Consider the following 20,512-nt stretch of genomic DNA (forward strand, 5'->3'; position numbering starts at 1 on the left):
CACATGGGCCCCAGACATCCTGGCCCCTGCCTGGTCCTGTGGGCATTCTGGGTCTGTGACCATGGCCTTAACCCTTTCCTCGCCCCCACCGCCAGCAACTGACAAACCACATCCGGGACACGCTGCCAGGGCTGCGGAACAAGCTTCAGAGCCAGCTGCTGTCCATTGAGAAGGAGGTGGAGGAGTACAAGAACTTCCGCCCTGATGACCCAGCGCGCAAGACCAAGGCTCTGCTGCAGTGAGGCCCTCCCCAACCCCTGACTCCCCATCATGGGGCTGCCCCTCGCCCCAGCCTCTCAGCACAGGGCTCTCCCAGGGCTCCCTGCACTGGGTTGCTGCTGCCCCCTCAGGTCATGTCACTCTCTCCCCAGGATGGTCCAGCAATTTGCTGTAGACTTTGAGAAGCGCATTGAGGGCTCAGGGGACCAGATCGACACCTATGAATTGTCGGGGGGAGCCCGCATCAACCGGATCTTCCATGAGCGCTTCCCCTTTGAGCTGGTCAAGGTAGGCAGAACCCCCAGGGGCAGGAGGGCTCAGGACTATCCTCCCACCCACCTACCTAAGACTCTCTCATGCGTACGTGTGCTGACCCCACTAGAGGCCCTGATGCCCAGCTCTGGGAGTGAGGTGGACCCTGTTTGACCTCCCAGGTAGCAGAACAGGCCCTGACCAGCCATCTCTTTGTCTCCTACACAGATGGAGTTTGACGAGAAGGAACTCCGAAGGGAGATCAGCTATGCCATCAAGAATATACATGGCATTAGGCACGTATTGGGCCCGGGGAGGGGAGCTGAACCCTGGAAGGCAGGAGGGGTCTAGTGCAGAGACAGAGGGAGTGATGGAGTGAGCCTCCCTCAGGAAGGACCAAGAGCCCTACCTAGTCCCCAATCTCCTCAACCCCGACTTTCTGGCTCCCAGCTTGGACAGGCTCTGGATAGGGGAGGTGGATGGGAGACCCAGTCCACCCCCCTACCTACAGCCTGCTACCCTCCTTTGCTTGTCCCTGGGAGCGGCTCGGAGGCTAGACCAGTGGGGTAGAGCCCGAGACACAGGTGGCTGGGGAAGCACCCTTCGGGCTTGGGCCCCCTGCCCATCCCCAGGGTAGGACAGCTCCCCCCGGTGCTATCCAGCGCAAAGCTGCCCAAACCACTGGGTGAGGCCTGCGGTGGAGCATCAGGTGTTAGTCTGTGAACCTTTTATGATGGGATGAGGCCTCTCAACCCTCCAGACCCGCCCACAGTCCCATTAGCCCGAAGTTGGCCCCATTCCACCCCACTTTCCTCCTCCTAGCCAACCCCAAGGCCTGTGGAGCCGGGACAAAGACTGGAGAATAGACTGTTCCTTAAAAAGCTTGGCCCTGCTCCAGGGACCCAGCTCTACACTGTCCATTCAACAAGAAAATTTAAAGCACCTGCTATGTGCCAGGCAGTGAACAAGACTAAAATGTCACTGCTTTCATGCAGGTTCAATTCCAAGGTTTGGCATGGAATTTACAGACTGCATTGGCTAAGGCACAAAAAAGAAAAAAAAAATCTCTTTCCTAGTCTTAAAATAAAATGCTTTATTCCCAGAAAGGCTCTTAAAGAAAACCCAGTTTGACAGTTTTCAAACCATTTCTAGCCATAGAACATTTTGTATGAGCAGAATCTGAAGACAAAGCAGGACAAATGCAACAGTTATAAGCAGACCTTGTCTTGCCCTAAAGAGCTTCGATTGAAAGGCCTTCATCAGAATCCCTCCTGCCCATTTTACAGATGGGGACACTGAAGTCCAGAGAGGGGTAGTGGGAGGACCCCGAGGGCAGAGCTCAGTGGGGCGGGGCGGGGCCCTGGCCTGGTGCTCCTGGCAGGAGCCGGTCTGTGACACCGTGCCCTTCTTCCGCTCCGGGCGTTCAGAACGGGGCTCTTTACCCCAGACATGGCCTTTGAGACCATTGTGAAAAAGCAGGTGAAGAAGATCCGAGAACCGTGTCTCAAGTGTGTGGACATGGTTATCTCGGAGCTAATCGGCACCGTTAGACAGTGCACCAAGAAGGTAACCAGCTGCCCGGCCAGCCCCTGCCTCTGCCCCGCCCTGCTCTGCTGCCAGGCGCTCCTTCCCCACCTCCCCCAGTGCCTCCTGGTAGCATGTACAGACCTCAGCGGGGTGGGGGAGGCAGGCCACCACAGTCCAGGAGAGGGGGACTCTCTGAGGGGGCCTCACCCAGCCCCGCCCCCCAGACCAGGCGAACCAAGGGATTAGACATTGGAAAGACAGGTATGATGGTGGTAATTTGCCCTGAGAGCCCACCAAGAGCTCCCCCGGCTCAGGGAGAAGAGGGGACCCTGAGCCCCCTCCCTGCTCTCAGAGGTGGGGTCATCTTTGGGGGCTCCAGGGAGGGGTCTTGGGGAAGTCTTGTCCCTGGAGACAGACGAAGTACAGGACCTTCTTGGGTGCTGCCCTAGGGGCCTGGACAGCCAGAGGGATTCAGAGGACCCAGGTCAAGCAGGTACCCTGGCTCCCCACTGTCCTTCATCTTCCCCATCTCACGCCATCCTCACTCAGGACCCTCACTCGGGACCTTCCCCGTCCCTTCCATCCACATCCAGCCTTCCAGGGACAGAGCCCCCTCTGCTATGTCATTTGAGCCTCACAGAACCACTTGAGGAGGGCACGGCAGGGCAGGGAGGATGGCACCCATTTCACAGCAGGAAAACTGAGGCTCGGGAGATCAAGTGACTTGCCCGAGGTCATATGAGCTAGGAGGTGGCAGAGCTGTTACTTGGAGCCAAGGCTTTGGACTCCAAGTCCAGTGCTCGTTTGATTCCACCCCCAGACTCCCTTCCTTTCCCCTCCCCACTGCTGCCCTGGCCCCTCTCTATCACCATCTCCACTCTTTCTGTCTTTCCTCTTCTCTCTCTCTGTCTTTCCAAACTGAGCTCCTCCAGACTCCTTAGGAGGAGAGGCAAAGGATGCCCCTTGAGGAGAAAGGGAAGGGCAGGAGTAGAGCAGGGAGCTGGAGAATGGCGATCAGGCAGCTACACAGCAACTCCAGGAGGCATCATCTGCCCCATAGTCTATGGAAATGGAGCCCCCTGGAGTTGTGCAGTGCCCAGCCTGGGCAGCAGGCTGAATGCAACAACCTTGGTGGAGAATAGGGAATGGTGCTGGGCTTTGGAGTCGGGATGAAGCGAATACAGGAGGTTCTGGGAAACCTAGAATTGAACAGAATGTGGGTGATTGGGGTCCTGGCCTGGGTCAGCTCCTCAGCAGGACGGCATAGGAAAAGGACAAAGACGGCATAGGAAAAGAGAGAGAGGGCAGGCTCAGTGTAGCTGAAGAGTGGGGGAGAGGAGGGAGGCAAGCCCTGGGGAGAGAACATGAACTCAGTAACTGCCCTTGGATGGGGCAGGGGCTTGGTCCCTCAGACCCCTCCCATGCCCTCAGAGCCCTGGGGGTTGCTTGGCAGCACCTGGGAGGTGCCAATCCAGGTGGCGGCAGGAGGGCCAGGTCCCACGCTCACATTGTCTTCTCTTCTCTCTCTCTTTCTCTGTGTCGGTGTCTCTCTCTCTCCCTCGTGTCTGTGCCATCCTCCACCCCGGACCCTGGCCCTGCTTGGCTTTCACTCCCCTCCTTCTCCTCGCCCGCCCACCCCCGGCTGCTCCTCCTCCTGTTCCCCTCCTCCTCCCCGGGTGCAGGACAGGCCTCTTCACACCTGATCTCGCTTTTGAAGCCACAGTGAAAAAGCAGGTGCAGAAGCTTAAAGAGCCCAGTATCAAGTGTGTGGATATGGTAGTCAGTGAGCTCACGGCCACCATCAGAAAGTGTAGCGAAAAGGTATGATGGCCGCCCGGGAGGGGCTGGGCCTGGCCACCCCTTCCTCATGGCCAGGGCCTCCCGTGGGCAAGAACCAACTGCTGAGCAAGGCTGGCAGCCTCTCAGCCACCCAGGTGGACCCAGACGCCCAGGCCGGCCCGGGTGATTCCTGGCCCCAGGGTCTCATGCCAGCTTCTAACCCTGGGTCTACTGTACTCATGATTCCTTCAGGCCCCCACCTCTGCCAGAAGACTTTGCTCTAACCCAAGCATCCTCAATGGCCGCTTTGATGGTGATGATGATAAGGAGGTGGCCGCTGTTTATCGAGCACCTACTGTGTGCCAAGCACTAGGCTAAGTGCCTGCCCTTGTTATCTGACTTAATCCTTTTAACAACCCTAAGCAGTGAGTAGTCTTATCCCCATTTTACAGATGACAAAACTGAGTCTCAGAAAAGGAACAGCAGAGTGGGATTCAGATCTAGGGAGGCTGAGGGAAGAGATCTGGGATCAGGGCCTCCTGGGGCAGGGGAGCTATCCCAGTCCCTCAAAACCAATTTGCCTAAAAGCATATTGGGTTACTCACTTTACTGTAATCCATACATGTTTGACAGGGTCAGCCTCTTTTGAGTCATCTGTGACCTTTTAGATGGCTTTTTCCTATTTGTCTACTTTGGGGCATTTTGGGGACTTTTCGCCAGATCGTCTAAAGCAGTTCTTCCCAGGGGCCTGCATGAGTCCAGCCTCACTTGTATTTGAAAAAACTCCCTACACTGAGAGGTGGGGGAACATCTGCCTTAACTTCATGTTTTAAATAAGTATCGCGGTTTTCGTGGCTCATATATAATTAGTCCTGTGCGCCCCTTACACAATCCTATCTCACTTTTGCTCACTTCTGTGCCAAACGGGGATAGATTAAGCAAATTAGCATCCACTCAGTGCCTGATCCAGGTGGAATCAAATCTGGGCTGGACTCTCCATTGCATAGTATATATCATGACATCTAAATCACGGTCCCACTGCATCATGAATACTAAGCAACGCAACCTTAACTTTTGCTAAACTAAAAAATACCAAGTTTATTTTAAGCTACCTCAAATCTCTTTACAAAAGAACACAAAATATATCTAAATTTTTTAAAACTTTGGGTTTTCATTGTGAAAGGGATACATTCTCAATTAGAGAAAATTTGGAAAATGCCCAAGAGTGAAAAGGAGGCAACAACACTCCCTTTCCAAGAGCCACACTGAGATTTTTGTACATTTCCTGCAAATACACTCCTTTTTTTAAAAAAGGAAATTATCAGTATTGATTTTGTTCTGATCATACATGATTGTTATCAAAATATTCAAACTGCACAGAGAAAGCAAAAGTCCCTATAAGCTCACAGCCCTAGAGATAAGGACTAGGGTGTGCTAGCAGTAGACCCTTCCTAACTAATTACAAATATACACCGGTTTTAACCTAAAAGGGATCACACTGACCACACTGATCGGTGAACTCTTCTTTTTTACTGAGCAATGCGGAGCGGAATCCTTGTAGTAGCTACGTAAAGATCATGCCCTTGAACAGCTGAATTGTATTCCACTGTAGAAATATGACATGATTTATATATTCAATATCCTATTGACAGACATTTAGGTTGTTTCCACCTTTTTTTTGTTTTTCTTTTACAAACAGTGCTGCAGTGAATAGCCTTATAAATATATTTGTAGTACTTATCCTGTCATTTCTTTAGAGCAAATTTCTAGTATAGAATTGCCTAGTCAATGGATGTGAGCATTCACAGTTTTGGTAACTTCTGCAAGATTTGCTCGCTAAAGAGTTTTCACCAATTTATTCCTCCAAACTGTTTTTTTCTGTACATAGGTTTATTTACTTTGTTAGGTATTTACACTGTGAATATATTAGTATCCTGCTTTTTCTCTTAATAACATACATTTTGGTGGGTGTTATTACATAGTCGATGTGAACATTTTTTTAAATAAATTTTATTTATTTATTTATTTATTTATTTAATTTTTGGCTGCGTTGGGTCTTCGTTGCTGTGCGCAGGCTTTCTCTAGTTGCGGCGAGCAGAGGCTACTCTTCGTTGCGGTGCGCGGGCTTCTCATTGCAGTGGCTTCTCTTGTTGCGGAGCACGGGCTCTAGGCATGCGGGCTTCAGTAGTTGCAGTACGTGGGCTCAGTAGTTGTGGCTCACCGGCTCTAGAGCGCAGGCTCAGTAGTTGTGGCGCATGGGCTTAGTTGCTCCGCGGCACGTGGGATCTTCCAGGACCAGGGCTCAAACCTGTGTCCCCTGCATTGGCAGGTGGATTCTTAACCACTGCCCCACCACGGAAGTCCCTATGTGAACATTTTTAATGATTGCGTAATATTCTATTGAATAGATTTATCATAGTTTACTTAACCATTTTCCTATTGGTGAACACTGAAACAGTCTCTAGTTTTTCAATATTATAAATACCCTGGCAATGAACATCTTTGTGTATAAAGAATTTTATTTTTCTTTCTCTAGGATTATTTCCTTAGGATAGATTCCTAGAAGACTGATTACTAGATATGAACATTTAAAAACTGTGGAATACTTTGCTGAATTGCCTTCCAAAAAAGCACTAATTAGGGTAAATGGTAATATTTTGGAAACAACCCAGATGTCCATCAAGAGGGGATTGACTATGGTATCACACAGACAATGAAAGACTATAGTTGTTAAAAGGGCAAGGGATATTTATTTCCATTCACGTGTCCTTCCACAATGTACCATGGGGGGAAAAGCAGGTTTCAGAGACGAACGTGTAGAATTTGGGGGGGGGGGGGAAATTAATATATATAAATGATAAATATATAAAATATATAATATAATATAATAATCTACATAAGTGATACAATTCCAAAGGCATAGTTACTAACCATTATTTTAAGAAGGCAAAGAACACAGGAATTTTTTCATTTCTACTTCACAAACTTTAGTCATATTCAGATTTCTTACAGTGAGTCGGTAAATTTTTGTAAGGAGAAAAATTGATCAACAAAAACTTGAGAAAGGAAAGCTTATAAATTATTTCTAAAAAAAATTGCCTTTTAATTGATTTAATGCATAGTAGTTTTTTGTTTACATAGCAAAATTCACCCATCTTCCTCTTTTTCTTTCCCTCCCCAAATCTTCTAAATTTAGCAAGCCACTCCTGCTGATTATTCCTAGCCCTGCTGGGATTAGAGTTTCATCTCTGGATGAAATCTGGAGTTTAATGTCCAGCACAGGGTGTGTGGTCAGTCCTCTCAACAACCCTAAGAGGGAAGGTGCCATTATTACCTCATTTCACACATGGAGAAACTGAGGCTCAGAGGGGTCCAAGCACTTTTCCAAGGAAAGTCAGCAGGGTAGGGGGCTCGCTTTGAACCCAGAGCCATGGTGGCTCCAGGGCCTGCATTCCTGACCACTAAACAGTGGGCTCCAGGCTGACTGCCCCACTTAGCCAAGACCTGAGAGAGAAAAGTTCCATTTTAAAAACTGGCTGAAAGTTCTGGAAATGCGCAGAGGCAGCCAGAATGGAAAAAGATGCTCAAAGGGAACAGAACTTCCCAAAGGGGCTGAGGCTGCCCTGTCATTTGTGACACATGGAAAACTTGACAAATGTAATATCCAGGCCGTTAGTGGGAGAACTGGTCACGCTCTTTGGCAAATTGCTCCCTCCTCCTCCCTCCTTGCCCCTCCCGCAATGCCACCCAGGGAGGGAGCACTTGGGACCATCTCAGAGGAGGCTTTTCTGGTGGCTGTGACTCGGTCCCAAATCCGCCCCAACTCGGGGACTGTGAGGAGTGATGACCCATCCCTGAGCCTCTCGGGGCAGCAGGGTCCACTGGGACCCTCCAGCCAGTGCTGTTTCTAAGCCCCGGCTCTCAGGCTGCCTCTCTCCCAGGTCCCCTGAGCTTGGCCACATGAGCCACACCCTTGGCAGAGCCATGGAACAGTCGGGGGGGAGTGGGGAGGATGTGGCATCTCTCAAGTCTGCCTCTCCTGGGCTGGCATCCAGGGCGCTGCTTTCTCCCCCACCCTCCTGCCTCTCCTGATGCCCCCCACCCCACCCCCACCCCATCCCCTTGGCCTCCATCTTGCCCTCAGAATCACTACCTGTGACCCAGGCACGCTAACCTCCAGCTCTCTTCCCAAATAGGGGGATCCACCTGCGGGGCCTGACCCAGGATGGGAGGAGGGACAAGGTGTGGGTCTAGCTTTGCCCAGCCTGGGCCCCTCCATGGCAGAGGAGGAGGTCCCCTTGGGTAGACTCCCACCATCAGCAGCTCAGCGAGTCCCTCTCTCCAAGGAGCTGCCGGTTCATGAGCCAGAGGGCAGAGGAGCCCATGTCTGCTCACCCTGGCAAGGAGGGCAAAGACTTCCATCCTTCATTCATTCCCTCATTCTTTCAACATGCCCTCTTTGGGCACTGGCAGTGTGCCCAGCCCTGGGCCCTACCTTCAGGGCAATTACAGTCCAGTTTGGGGAGGGAAGGGGGGTGGAGAGGGATGGGGCACATGGAGGTGGTCACAGTAGGCTTTCTGGAAGACACGCTATTCAACAGAGTCCTGAAGGAGGAGTCAACCCGGGTTTTGCCCAGAGCCTGGCTGAGCTGAAGGCAGAGCTCACAGGCGGGGGGAGGGTTTGGAGCAACTTCCCCTTTGGCCTCAGTTGATAAAAACTGAGGGGGGGGGGTGGGTGGGTAGAAGGGTGCTGCTGAGCTTCAACCCCCAAAGGAGTGGGGTAGAGACAGGCTGGCCGGCCAGCTCTGAGCCAGGCAGATGTGTCGGGGTAGTGGTGCCAGGACAGGGCATGCAGAGGGAGGCAAAGCCGGGTGGACGCTACCAAGAGGGCCCCCGCAGGGTACTGCTCATGCCGCTGGCACTCCCGCTCCGCATGCCCACCCCACCCCCCAACGCCCTCGCATGCCTGTGCCTCCTGCATGTCCTTTGTGTGACTGCTGGTTTTCCCCTGCTCCCCTCCCCCAGCTCTGACAAGGAGCATTGCCTGTCCCCAGCCTGACTCAGGAGGCCACCTGGCACCTCGGGCCCTGCCCTCCCCAGATTCTCCCTGGATCGTAATCTGCAGGCTGTTACCTGCCTGTTTCCCCACCTGACTGTGCCTCCAAGCCTTTGAGGAGGCAAGGGGTAGCCCTGAGGATCAGTGAAAGTTTGGGGCGCTAACAGCGCCCCAAACAAAGGCCTCAATCGAATAGGTCTGTTTCCAATATGGCTGCCACCAAGATGGCAGCCGAGGAGCAGGCCGATTCCCAAGGCATTTGTGCTCATGGGAACTGCCGGGCCCATGAAGTTGCCCAGGTAGGCTAGTGAAGAGGGCCCAGGACTGGGAAGACCCTTGACTTGCCATTTGGAACCCACAGTTGGGGGAAAGGGGTGGCTGTGGCTTGGTGCCATCAGCTTCTTGGGCCCCCAGGTGTGGGGCATTCTGCGTGTCCCTCCCACCCCACGCCCCTGGATTCTGGTGGGGTTTGGGTGCCCCCTACCCATGCCCCCAGTGTACGTGGCTCTCTCCCCTCCCCCCCTCCCCAGCTCCAGCAGTACCCCCGGCTGCGGGAGGAGATGGAGCGCATCGTGACCACCCACATCCGGGAGCGTGAGGGTCGCACCAAGGAGCAGGTGAGCCCACGCACCGCCCCCTCTTCCCTCACCTTTCACTCCTGTCCTTGGGCTCACCTCCTTCTTCCCACTTTGTCTTTTCTGTCTCAGTCTCTCTTATACTTCCTCTCCTTGTATTAACTTTCTGCTTCTCTCTTGCTCTTTTTTGTTGTGAGAAAATATATACATTACATAAATTTTACTGTTTTAACCACTTTAAATTGTGCAGTTCGGTGGTATTATGTACATTCAAATTGCTGTGCAACCATCACCACCATCCATCTTCAGAACTTTTCATCTTCCTAAAATGAAACTCTGTCCCCCTTAAACAGTGACTCCTAGGGACTTCCCTGGCGGTCCAGTGGTTAAGACTCCACGATCCCAGTGCAGGGGGTGCGGGTTCAATCCCTGGTTGGGGAACGAAGATCCCACATGTCACACAGTGCGGCCAAAAACAAACAAACAAAAATGACTCCCATTCCCCCTTCCTCCCAGCCCCTGGCAACCACCATTCTCCTTTCTGTTTCTATGAAGTTGATGACTCTAGGTACCTCATATAAGTGGAAGCATGCAACATTTGTCCTTCTGTTTCTGGCTAACTTCACTTAGCATAATGTTTGCAAGCTTCATGCATGTTGTAGCACGTGTCAGAGTATCTTTCCTTTTTAAGGCTGAATAATATTCCATTGTATGAATAGACCACATTTTGTTTATCTGTTTGTTTCCACTTTTTGGCTATTGTGAATAATGCTGCTATGAACACAGGTGCACAAATATCTCTTTGAGAGCTTGCTTTTAAATCTTTAGGGTATATTTCCAGAAATGGAATTGCTGGATCATATGGTAATTCTATGTTTAATTTTTTGAGGACCTGCCATACAGTTTTCTAGAGAAGCTGCTCCATTTTACAATCCCACCATCTGCTTCTCAACTATCTATACTCTGGTCATCTCACTTTGGGCCTCTCTCTCTCTCTTTGCTGTTTCTCTGGGTCACCATACACCCCTCATAGGCGCCCTCCCTTCCTTTTATGTAGTCATTTATCAAATATTCATTCATTCATTCATTCATTCATTCAATAAGAAGCATATTCCCTGAATGCTCCTCTGAGCTGGGAGGAGCAGAGGTGAGCAGGTTCCCTCATGGCTCTCACAAAGCTCACAGGCGAGTCCTTTTTCCTTGGCCATCTCCCTGTCATCTTCTGTCTATACCCACCTCTGACTCCCAATTCCCAGCTTCCATCCTCATACACCCCTTCTCCACAATGGTGCTGTCCCTAATCACTCACATTTTTGTTGCCCATGTTGTGTTTCTAAATCCTCACTGGTCTCTTTTTAATGACAAAATGATAAATACTCAATAAAATATTCAATCAGTATAGAAGTCATTAAATTACGAGTAAGTGTTCCTCCATTCACTCTTCCCCGCCCCCAGTCTCCCATAAAAGAACCATTATTAAAAGTTTGGTGTGTCTCCTTCCAGACATTTTCCCTAGACACATACAGATTCCAGATTTCCTCTTACTCTTAAAGAATCACAATCCTGTGGTGTGTCTTGCCTTTTTTTCTCTGAAGATAATTGTAGCTAACATCTGTTGAGCACCTATTACAGGTCAGACCCATGACCTTCCTCCTCTCACTGTGTCTTCACCACTCCTGTGAGGCTGAAACCCTTCATTTGTGGAATTTGAAGCTCGGTGAGGACAAACTCACAGGAAGCAGCAGGGCCTGGGTCTGAACCCGGCACTGAGCGTCAGGAATGTCACCCCCATCACAATTTGGTTACAAATCCCATCACTCTTAATTATTTGCAAAGGGGATTTTCCCATGCCAGAATCTAGAAGTTATCCTCATTCTTCTGAACAGCTGTAGAGTGCCTTTTAGTTTCGAGGATACCATAATCTATTTCACCTTCTGATAGCCGTTGGCTTGTTCCCAGTTTTTCTCTGCTACAAACCACACCAGACTGAACACCCTGGCACATGTATCTTTGCTCACTCAAGGAGCTTATCTGTGAGATATAGTTCTAGACGTGAATATATGCATTTTAATGTTGTCAGATAATGCCAAACTGCCCTCCAAGAAGGTGATACTAATTTACAGTTCCACCAATGGTATGTGAGAGAATCTGTCTTCCCACAGTTGTGCCCACACTGGTCATTATCAATATTTATTATTAATTTGCTAGGTTAAAAAGGGGTCTCATTTTAACTCACATTTCTTTATTAATGAGAGGGAGCATTTTTTACATATCCTTATTGGTTGTATGCATTTCTTCTATGGGTTACCCATTCATGTTCTTTGACTATTTTGATTTGTGTTTCTTGTCTTCCACTTATTGATTTATAGGAACTCTTTGTTTATTATGGATACTATTATGGATACATTTATTTATTGTGGATTATAGATTGATTTATTATGGACTCTATACATGCTGCAAGTATGCTTCTCCCAGCTTTTCATGCATTTTAAAACTCTGTGGTATCTTTTCCACTTTACTGCTGACCTGTGTATCCTTGAAGGTCATGCTCCTCATCGATATTGAACTGGCTTACATGAATACCAACCATGAGGACTTCATAGGCTTTGCCAAGTGAGTGCTCCCTGGTCAGAGAAGGTGACACCTTGTGTGACTGTGTGTGTATGTGTGTGTAGGACCCAGGCCTGTTGGGTTAAGCCTCTGGGTCTGGTGCCCACTGAGCAGTAGCAATGAAGCCGGGCCTCTTGAGAGAAGTTTCTGGGACTCTTCTTTCTCTCCTCATTAGTGCTCAGCAGAGGAGCAACCAGATGAACAAGAAGAAGGCTTCAGGGAACCAGGTGAGTGAACTCCAGTGCCCCAGCCGGAGGGATGGAGGGTGCCGGATGGACGCCAAGCTCTGAGATCCCCCTCCCCCGAGGGGAAGGGTCCCACAGGGGCCAGAGAGCCTGTCAGATGCCAGCCACAAGCCTCCCACTCTGCATCAGTAACCCTCTCTCCTCTCTCCCGGTGCTTCTCGTGGTTGCTATGGTTACCTCTTTGCAGGATGAGATTCTGGTGAGTACCAGGACTGGGGCTCTTGGTTTGTGTAGTGAGGGGGAGGAGGGGACCCATTTGTAGTGGGGATGTGCAGGGGTCAAGAGGGCACCCTTTGGCTTGAGCTGCTTGCACACACCAGCACATGGGTGTCCACATATGCACTCAGGCCAGAGGCAGGGTCTAGCCACACACAGAGTCCCACCAATCTGTCCATCATTGCGCATGAACTAAGCATCTACTTCAGCCAGAGGTAGACCATGTGGGCTGGGGTGGGTGAAAATGCCTGGCAGGGGCCTGGCACTGAGTAGGAGCTCTTTAAATATCTGTTGGATGGATAGATGGATGGATTGATGGATGGATGGATGAGAGAGAATGTTGGGGTTTTTTTTGTTTTTGTTTTGTTTTTAATTTATTTATTTATTTATTTATTTATTTTTGGCTGTGTTGGGTCTTCGTTTCTGTGTGAGGGCTTTCTCCAGTTGCGGAGAGCAGGGGCCACTCTTCATCGCGGTGCGCGGGCCTCTCACTGTCGCGGCCTCTCCCGTTGCGGAGCACAGGCTCCAGATGCGCAGGCTCAGTAGTTGTGGCTCACGGGCTTAGCTGCTCCGCGGCATGTGGGATCTTCCCAGACCAGGGCACGAACCCGTGTCTCCTGCATTGGCAGGCAGATTCTTAACCACTGCGCCACCAGGGAAGCCCGAGAGAATGGTTTTAAGCTGACATCTCTACCAGAGAGTTGAGTAAAGAGATGAATGAAATGTCAAGAGACCAGTGCCTCCTTACCTATTCTGTCCTTCAGATCTCTGCTGAAACATCACTTCTCAGCCCTGGTTGTACCACCAGCCATAGAGTTTGAGCTCTTCCAGAGGCTGTAGTTTCTTTGTGATAATCTAGGTGTTTGTGTGATTACTGGCATCATATCATTTCCCTCTTGAACCCCATAAGGGGAAGGGCTGGGTCTGTCTTGTTCACCAGTAAATCCTCAGCCCCCAGTGCAGTGCCTGGCACACAGTAGGTGCTAAATAGAATGAAGGAGCTAATGAATGCAATATCCCAGGGCAATTCGGTTCATCAAACACTCACTGGTGCCTGTACTGTGCTGGCCCCTGGACAGGAGTCAGACTCTGGCCCTGCCCCTTGGAAGCCTGGGCTTGTAGTCAAGCCCCAGGCATGGTGGGAGTGGGGGGAACAGGAGACCCCTGGTGCTGGGGCTCTGGAAGGGGGTTTTGGGTGAGCAGGGAGGAGGGCAGAGCTGGGGGTGGCCGAGGGAGGACAAAGGCTGCGAGTCAGGGCAGGAGCAGGGTGGAAAGGTCTGTTGGTCAGATTGGGGAGATGGAGGGCCAGGGTGTGGCATTCAGACTCAATTCCAAAGACAGTGACAAGATGCTGAGGGGATCCTCTCCAGACCGGGAGAGTGGGAGAGTGGTCATGAGGCACTTGGCTACCACATCCCTGTTAATGACTAAGGCAGCTACTAGCTGTGATCCGCTGTGTGACTTGGGTTCTCCGCAAGGTTCTCGGGGAAGCCAGAGAGGTTTAAGGAGGGCTGGGAGTGGGGGCGGGGGGGTGGCTTTGAGGGCCTTAGAAGCAGGCTTGACCCCAGAGGGCTTTCCTGCCAGCCCCAGGCTGCTCAGTCTTCTCCGGATGCTCAGGGGAGAAGCCAGGGAGGCCAGGACTGGGGGAGGGAGCAGAAGTAGCTCCCTTGTCCCCTCATCTGTTCCGCCACCAGGGTCTGGTCAGTGGTCCTGCCCTTGGAGCAGAATCCACAGGCCCTAATCTGCGTCAGTGGCTCAGGACAGTCCCAGGGACAGCTGCTTCCTGCTGTGAAAAGAGACCTTTGCCTGCTACTCTGGGCTTCTCCGAGGAAGAGGAGTCTGGGCAATTTGTGCTCAGCCCCTCCCCACCCCCCCGCGTCCGTGCTCTACCACCGCACCCCTGTCTGGGGCTTGAAGGCAAAGACTCTTAGAACCCTACTATCATAGCATTCATGTATTCATGCCACAAATATTTATTGATCACTTACTGTTTGCCTAGCACTCTGCCAAGTGCTGGGATACACCAGCGAGGGAGACAGTTCACAATTTAGCAAGACAGACTGACATCAACAGATAATCACACACATACACACACACACACACAAATTCAAAATTCCAGTCATCGTCATAGAAGAAAGCTTAAGGGAGTGATGAACGATTACAATAGGGGTCCTGGCTTATATGGGGGGCCGGGGAGAGCCTGCCTGAGAATGTGACTTCTGAGCTCATACCCAGAGGATGAGTAGGATTTGCCAGGCAAACAGGAGGAAGTGCTTTCTAGGCAGAGTCAACAGAAGCATGTGCAAAGTCCCTGAGGGCAGAAAAAGTCTTTGAATAAACTGACTGTTAACCTGAAAAGATACTCAGAGTTATCTTGCCCAATCAGCCACCTAAACTCTGCTTGCACACTTTTTAGCAGTGGGGAGCTTGTCCCCTACCAAGGCCACCAGTCCCCTACTCAGATGGCTCTGTCAGAAGGCTCTTTATCCTGAGCTGACCTCTGCCTTCCTCTGTCTTCCCCTCTGTTCACTTGTGGTTCAAACCAGGGCAGGTCTGGCCCCCACCCTCTCTGACCAGCCAGGCCTTGAAGAGCTGGGGGAGGGGTGAGCTTTTGAGGGTCTCTCTTTGCCTACCCCATCTTCCATGGGGAATCCTGGCCTCTGTCCACTGACTTCCTGCCCCCCCCCCAACCCTCCAGGTCATCCGGAAGGGCTGGCTGACCATCAACAACATCGGTATCATGAAGGGGGGCTCCAAGGAGTATTGGTTTGTGCTGACCGCCGAGAATCTGTCCTGGTACAAGGATGACGAGGTAAGTAAAGGGCCACTGGTCGTCAAGGGGTTTGGCTGGTGGCCAGAGGCAGGCTGAGACCCTACCACAGGCTTGGAGTGGACTGAACCACCCAAAAGGGGTATTTAAGAATCCCATCAAAGACCTCGGGGTGGAGGGGGGAGGTCAGGACCAGAGGCAGGCAATCCTGGGGGCTTATCCAGGCTGGCTGGCAGGATGGGGAGCTCGGGGCTGAGTGCCCTGGGGTGGGCAGGGGTGCTGGGCGTCCCTCCCTGACCCCACCAGCCCCGCAGCCTTCCTGTTTTCTTGCTCCAGGGCGTGCCTCCTACTCCATGGCCTCCACAGGCCCATGACACACACGAGTCCAGCTGCCAGACACGCTGTTAACCCCTGCACCCCAGCCCCCCAGCCCCCAGCAGGCCGAGGGGGATGCCCAGGGTGCCTCCAGCTAGAGGGGCGAGGAGCGATGGGACCCCACAGAGGCACCACCCCAAGCCCCTCCCTGCCCACTGGGCACAGAGAAGCCCAGCCACCCCCCTTCCCTACCGCTGGTCTCCTTTAAGAACAAGTCTCTTTGGCTTCCACATCTGGATTCCAGAGGTGACCAGAGAGAGCAGGGAGGGCTGGGGGGGAGGGGGCTTGTGGTAATGAACTCCAGCTGGCCAAAGAGTCGGGGGGAGGGACCCCCTTCTTCCTGAGGGGTCTGTTGAAGGCGAAGGTGCTCTCCATGGGGGAGCAGAGCCTGGGGCGGTGGCCTCTGATTTCGCTCTCCAAGCCCCCCTCCTTGATCCCTGCCCCCTCCAAGTCTCCCCAGGCAGGGCCCCCCTCCTCACTTTGGGCGGGGCCCTCTGTCGTCACCGGCGGGGGCGCCAAGCCATCTGGACCTCATTACCCCAACCCTGGCCTCTCCCAGAGCATGGGGCCCCTCGAAGGGGTGGAGTGTGGGGCGGTGCGGGGCACGGGTGTGGGGACCGCTTCCTGCTCTACCGCCCGGGCAGCCTCCCTAGACGTGCCCATGCCCCACCACTCCTTGGGCTCCTGTGTTGAGGTTCCTTGCACAGGGCCAGGGGACAGTGTGACCTGGGGCTGGGGGCCAGCGACGGGCTACACTGGCGGGGAGGAGGGAGTATATCTGAGCGGGGCCCCCATCCTTGTATGTGTGTGTGTGTGTCGGGGGGCTGGTCTCTGTGGAACTTCGTGTGTACATTTGAGTTGAGTCGTGTGTGACCCGGCGTTGAGTGTATGTGTGGGTGGGGGAGGGCTGGGCAGTGAGTGCTGGGAGGTGAGGGTGTATGTGAGGCTTGTGGACGTGGGGTGTGGGAGTTTGACAGGAGAGTGTCTGGGGTATTAGCGTCGGGGCGTGTTCGGTGTATGAGGGTTTGCATGTGTGTTTGGGGGCAGACCATGTGTGCCTGAGGCGTGTGTGCCCGTGCCCGGTGTGTAAGCGTCTGTGTGTATGTGTGGCGACTGGGCTTGAGGAGGGAGGGCGTGCGTGTGGCACGTCTGAGGATGTGCATTGTATGTATTGGGGATGTAAGGATGGGGGAGGGCTGGTGTTCCATTGTGAGTGGGTGTGTGCGTCTGTGCACGCATGTGTGTGCATGCACTTGTGTGTGCTTGGGACACGGATGTGTGATTTAAAATTCGAGTGTGGGAATGTATGTTTCCGAGTTGTAGGTGTGTTCGTGCCGAGGTAAGGTTGCGTGTGTGTGTTGGGTTGTGAGTGGATCTTTTTGCCCTAAAACAGCTGGGGACACGGAGGTGGTCCGGGCTGGGCGGAGGGTGATCTGTCCCCCTTCTCCACCCAGCCACCAGCCGTCTGGTCTTTGGGACTTGGGTGATCCTCTGGGCAGACAGGCGGCCACCCACATCCCCAGCCCTCACTGGCCCCCCATCTTCTCACTCTTCCTCCGCCACCCATCAGCAGCCCCACCCAGTCCCACAGCATGGTGGCGCCCCCACCCCTGTTGCCTCCTCCCAGCCCACCCAGTGCCCCCCAAGCCCCCTGCCCCGGCTCCAGGCTCCGGTTCTGGGATGGCGCGCGGGGGTCGGTCCAGCTCTCCAGCGGCGGTGCCGAGGGTCTAACCCAGCCCAGCCTAACCAATGTGCAGACTACTGTACAATTTGGGAGTCCTGAACAGATAGTCTAAACACTGGGTAGACGGAGTGGAGGTGTCCTCTGATCCTTCCAGGCTGCAATGTCTGTCCGTCGGGTGAGAGCTTCGGCCCCACGTCCTGGAGATGCAAGGTCCCCAGCCCAGCCCAGCCAGCCCGGGGTCCCCTCTCTGCTCTGACTCCCCTTCTGCCTCCTTTGACGTGGCAGGGGTGAGCGGGAGCTCTGGCTGGGGAGGAGGGGCCTGGGGACGGGCCGGCCTGCGGGAAGGAGGCTGCTCCTACCTAGTGTCCAACCCCAGAGCAGAGCGCAGGGCGGGTGGCGGCGGGGCCTCCCTCGAATGCTTCCAGATGTTCCCTGGCCGCGTGTGCAACTTCCTCCTCTCCTCCCCCAGCCGCCCTCTGGGGCTCCCGGCCACCCGCCTGGCATAAAGAGGGCTTTATGTGGCTGGACGGGCCAGGGGGGTGCGGGGGGCAGAGGGAGGTGGGCAGGATGACGCCAGGACGGGGAGCGGGGTCCTCCGAAACCCAGCCCCCGACCCGAGATCCGAGGCGAGGCTCATGCCCAAGCCCCGAGTCCTCCAAACCCACACAGTCACCCCCCACTGCGTCCCCGGGCGTGGGCCCTGTGGTGTTGGGTTGGCTAGTGGGGTACAGGCAGCAGAAACCCCTCCCCTCCTCCCAGAGCCCCATCCTGGGGTACCTCCTCCGAAGATCCCTGAGCTCCTCCCCTCTGTCTGTAGGACAGAGAAGCCTACCGTCACGTGTCAGCCCCCACCAGACGTACACACATGTGCACACAGGCCTGGCACCCACATGCCATCCACAGATAAGCATAACTCCTCCCAGACGATACAGATAAACCAAACAGATTCAGCCCATTACGAAAACTATATGCACGTAAGTATGTGCACCCACAGCGCATGTCCCGCAGGTACATTCATGCAGACACATGGACATTTACAGTTGCCACACCTACGAAACTGTGCACACGTACAAACATGCTCACACGCACACACGGCCGGGCTGGCACCTCCTCAGGCAACCTCGTGCACACACAGGGACACATGGGCACACGCACAGTGGTGAGAGGACACGTGCTCAGACGTGCACATGTTTGCACAGGCATACAACCACACACGTTGCACACACAGACTCACCATCTCCAGGCTTGTGCTGTGTGCCTGATTGCTAACACATGGGCAGCTGTGGGGAGTGGGCTGAGCCAGCCCTTTGAAGCTGCCAGGCCTGGTGGCCGCCCCCCTTCCCCGTCTCTCCAGTCAGGAAATGAAGTCAGAGGCTTATCCAAAGCAGGCCCCATCGGCCAGGCTGGGGGCAAGAGAGGCCGAGTGCGGGGTCCCTGGCTGGGGATGGCCTGGCTTGCGTCCAGGGCTTGCTTGGGGCGGGATGTGGGAGCCAAGCTCAGCCTCGCCACCCCAGGCTCTTGAGCTCTGGCATGGATGCGGAGGTGGTGGGAAGGGCTTGAACGCCGTGGGGAGCCGAGGTGCCCAGCAGACCCAGGGCTCCGTGGCCAGGCTTTCATCAGACAGCACCCGTGCAGTGCAAGGGGGCTGGTGGTCTACAGTCCCAGGTCCCCCCGCCCTGCAACATGGAGCATCCTTAGGGAGTGAGGCATAGCAGAGACAGCACCAACCTCACGCATCACTCCTCCCTCTCCCCCAGGAGAAAGAGAAGAAATACATGCTGTCCGTGGACAACCTGAAGCTGCGGGACGTGGAGAAGGGCTTCATGTCCAGCAAGCACATCTTTGCCCTCTTCAACACGGAGCAGAGGTGCCTGCCTGCCCCCACGGGGCCCTGGGGAGTAAAGACGGGCCCACAGATCCAGAAGAGAGAGAGATCTGCCCCAGCAAGTCATTCATTTGACAAATATTTGTTGAGTTTCTAATCTGTGCTAGACTCATGTCAAGATCTCGTTCCTGGCCTCCCTCCTGCCACCCCTTCCTTTCTCCTTCCTGCCTTTCCTCCCTCCCTCTCCGTCTCTCTCTCCCTCCCTCCCTCCCCGTCTCTCTCTCCCTCCCTCCCTCCCTCCTTCCTCCCTTCCTGTCCTTCTGCAATCACTTGGTTAGTACCTGCCCTGCATAAGATACTGGCAGTACTAGGCCTCTCCCCTCCCAACCCAGGGCTGACTCTAGTGGACTTTCTCCTACTCAGAGATGAGGGTTCAATACAGCTGCCAAGAGGGGAAAGCCTGGGAGGGGGCCAATGGGGGTTGAGATCTAAGCCAGGGGCTGCACTGTCATGGGTGCCCATTTTATGAGAGCTCAGTCCCTTTCTAATAGAGTATTTTACTGCTCATTTCACTAAATCCTCTCAATGACCCTAAAAGGCAAGAATTGTTATTATTAACCCATCTTCCAGACGAGAAAACTAAGGCTGGGAGAGAAGAAGGGACTTGCCACAGCTGGGAAATAAGAAAGCGAGGATTGGCCCACAGGCACGATGACCCCAGTCCACGCTCGCCCTTAACCACCAAGGTGAATGGGCTTTGCCCCCCATCTCCCCTCACCACCTGCCCCATCTTGCAGGAACGTCTACAAGGATTATCGGCAGCTGGAACTGGCGTGCGAGACACAGGAGGAGGTGGATAGCTGGAAGGCCTCCTTCCTGAGGGCTGGCGTGTACCCCGAGCGTGTTGGGGTGAGTGGCAGGGGAGGTAGGGGAGGGGCAAGCTGCTTAAAATAAGGGGCTCCGGGGGGAGCCATCCACAGTGATGCCAAGCCAGGCCATATTTTCGAGCTCTTCTTGGGCTCAGAAATAGCAGGGATCCTCCCCCTACGTGCTCTGGGGTGGGATCAGAGTTAACCCTTCCTCCCATCCTTCTCCAATGCAGTTTTACACGACCGTTTCTCTGACACAGATGGCATTTCCGGCATCCCTTGCATATGATCATGCTTTCTTGTGACTGCCTTCACTTTTCTACCCTCTCTCACTGTGACAACGTCTAGAGTTGCCTTACAGTTGGCGTGCAGTGCCCTGGGTTTACTCAGTCCCTCCTCTTTTCCTCTCTGTGTGTGTCTGCTACGGCTGTGCTCGCTGGTGGCGGCGGCGACGATGGCAATGCTGGTGTGGTGACCTCTATGGCTTTGGTGTGGGCCTCCCAGGACAAA

General features: G+C 53.5%; 1 protein-coding gene across 5 annotated transcripts in view; it reads left to right on the forward strand.

Moving 5' to 3' along the window:
- The window catches only part of DNM1 (dynamin 1), a 45,412-nt gene that overhangs the window by 18,011 nt on the left and 6,889 nt on the right, over nt 1-20,512 (forward strand). For all 5 annotated transcript variants that reach the window (XR_009503776.1, XR_009503777.1, XM_059925730.1 and 2 more), the window contains exons 7-16: nt 96-238; nt 372-507; nt 700-767; nt 1,899-2,037; nt 9,364-9,450; nt 11,951-12,021; nt 12,194-12,245; nt 15,178-15,291; nt 19,066-19,175; nt 19,931-20,042. Coding sequence is in view for 3 of the 5 variants with exons in the window: in XM_059925730.1 (XP_059781713.1) it covers nt 96-238; nt 372-507; nt 700-767; nt 1,899-2,037; nt 9,364-9,450; nt 11,951-12,021; nt 12,194-12,245; nt 15,178-15,291; nt 19,066-19,175; nt 19,931-20,042 (1,032 nt within the window). In the remaining 2 variants the exon portion in view is untranslated. The remainder of the gene's footprint in view (nt 1-95; nt 239-371; nt 508-699; nt 768-1,898; nt 2,038-9,363; nt 9,451-11,950; nt 12,022-12,193; nt 12,246-15,177; nt 15,292-19,065; nt 19,176-19,930; nt 20,043-20,512) is intronic.

Source organism: Balaenoptera ricei, chromosome 6 (assembly GCF_028023285.1).
Source record: "Balaenoptera ricei isolate mBalRic1 chromosome 6, mBalRic1.hap2, whole genome shotgun sequence".
In the NCBI taxonomy this organism is placed as follows: domain Eukaryota; kingdom Metazoa; phylum Chordata; class Mammalia; order Artiodactyla; family Balaenopteridae; genus Balaenoptera; species Balaenoptera ricei.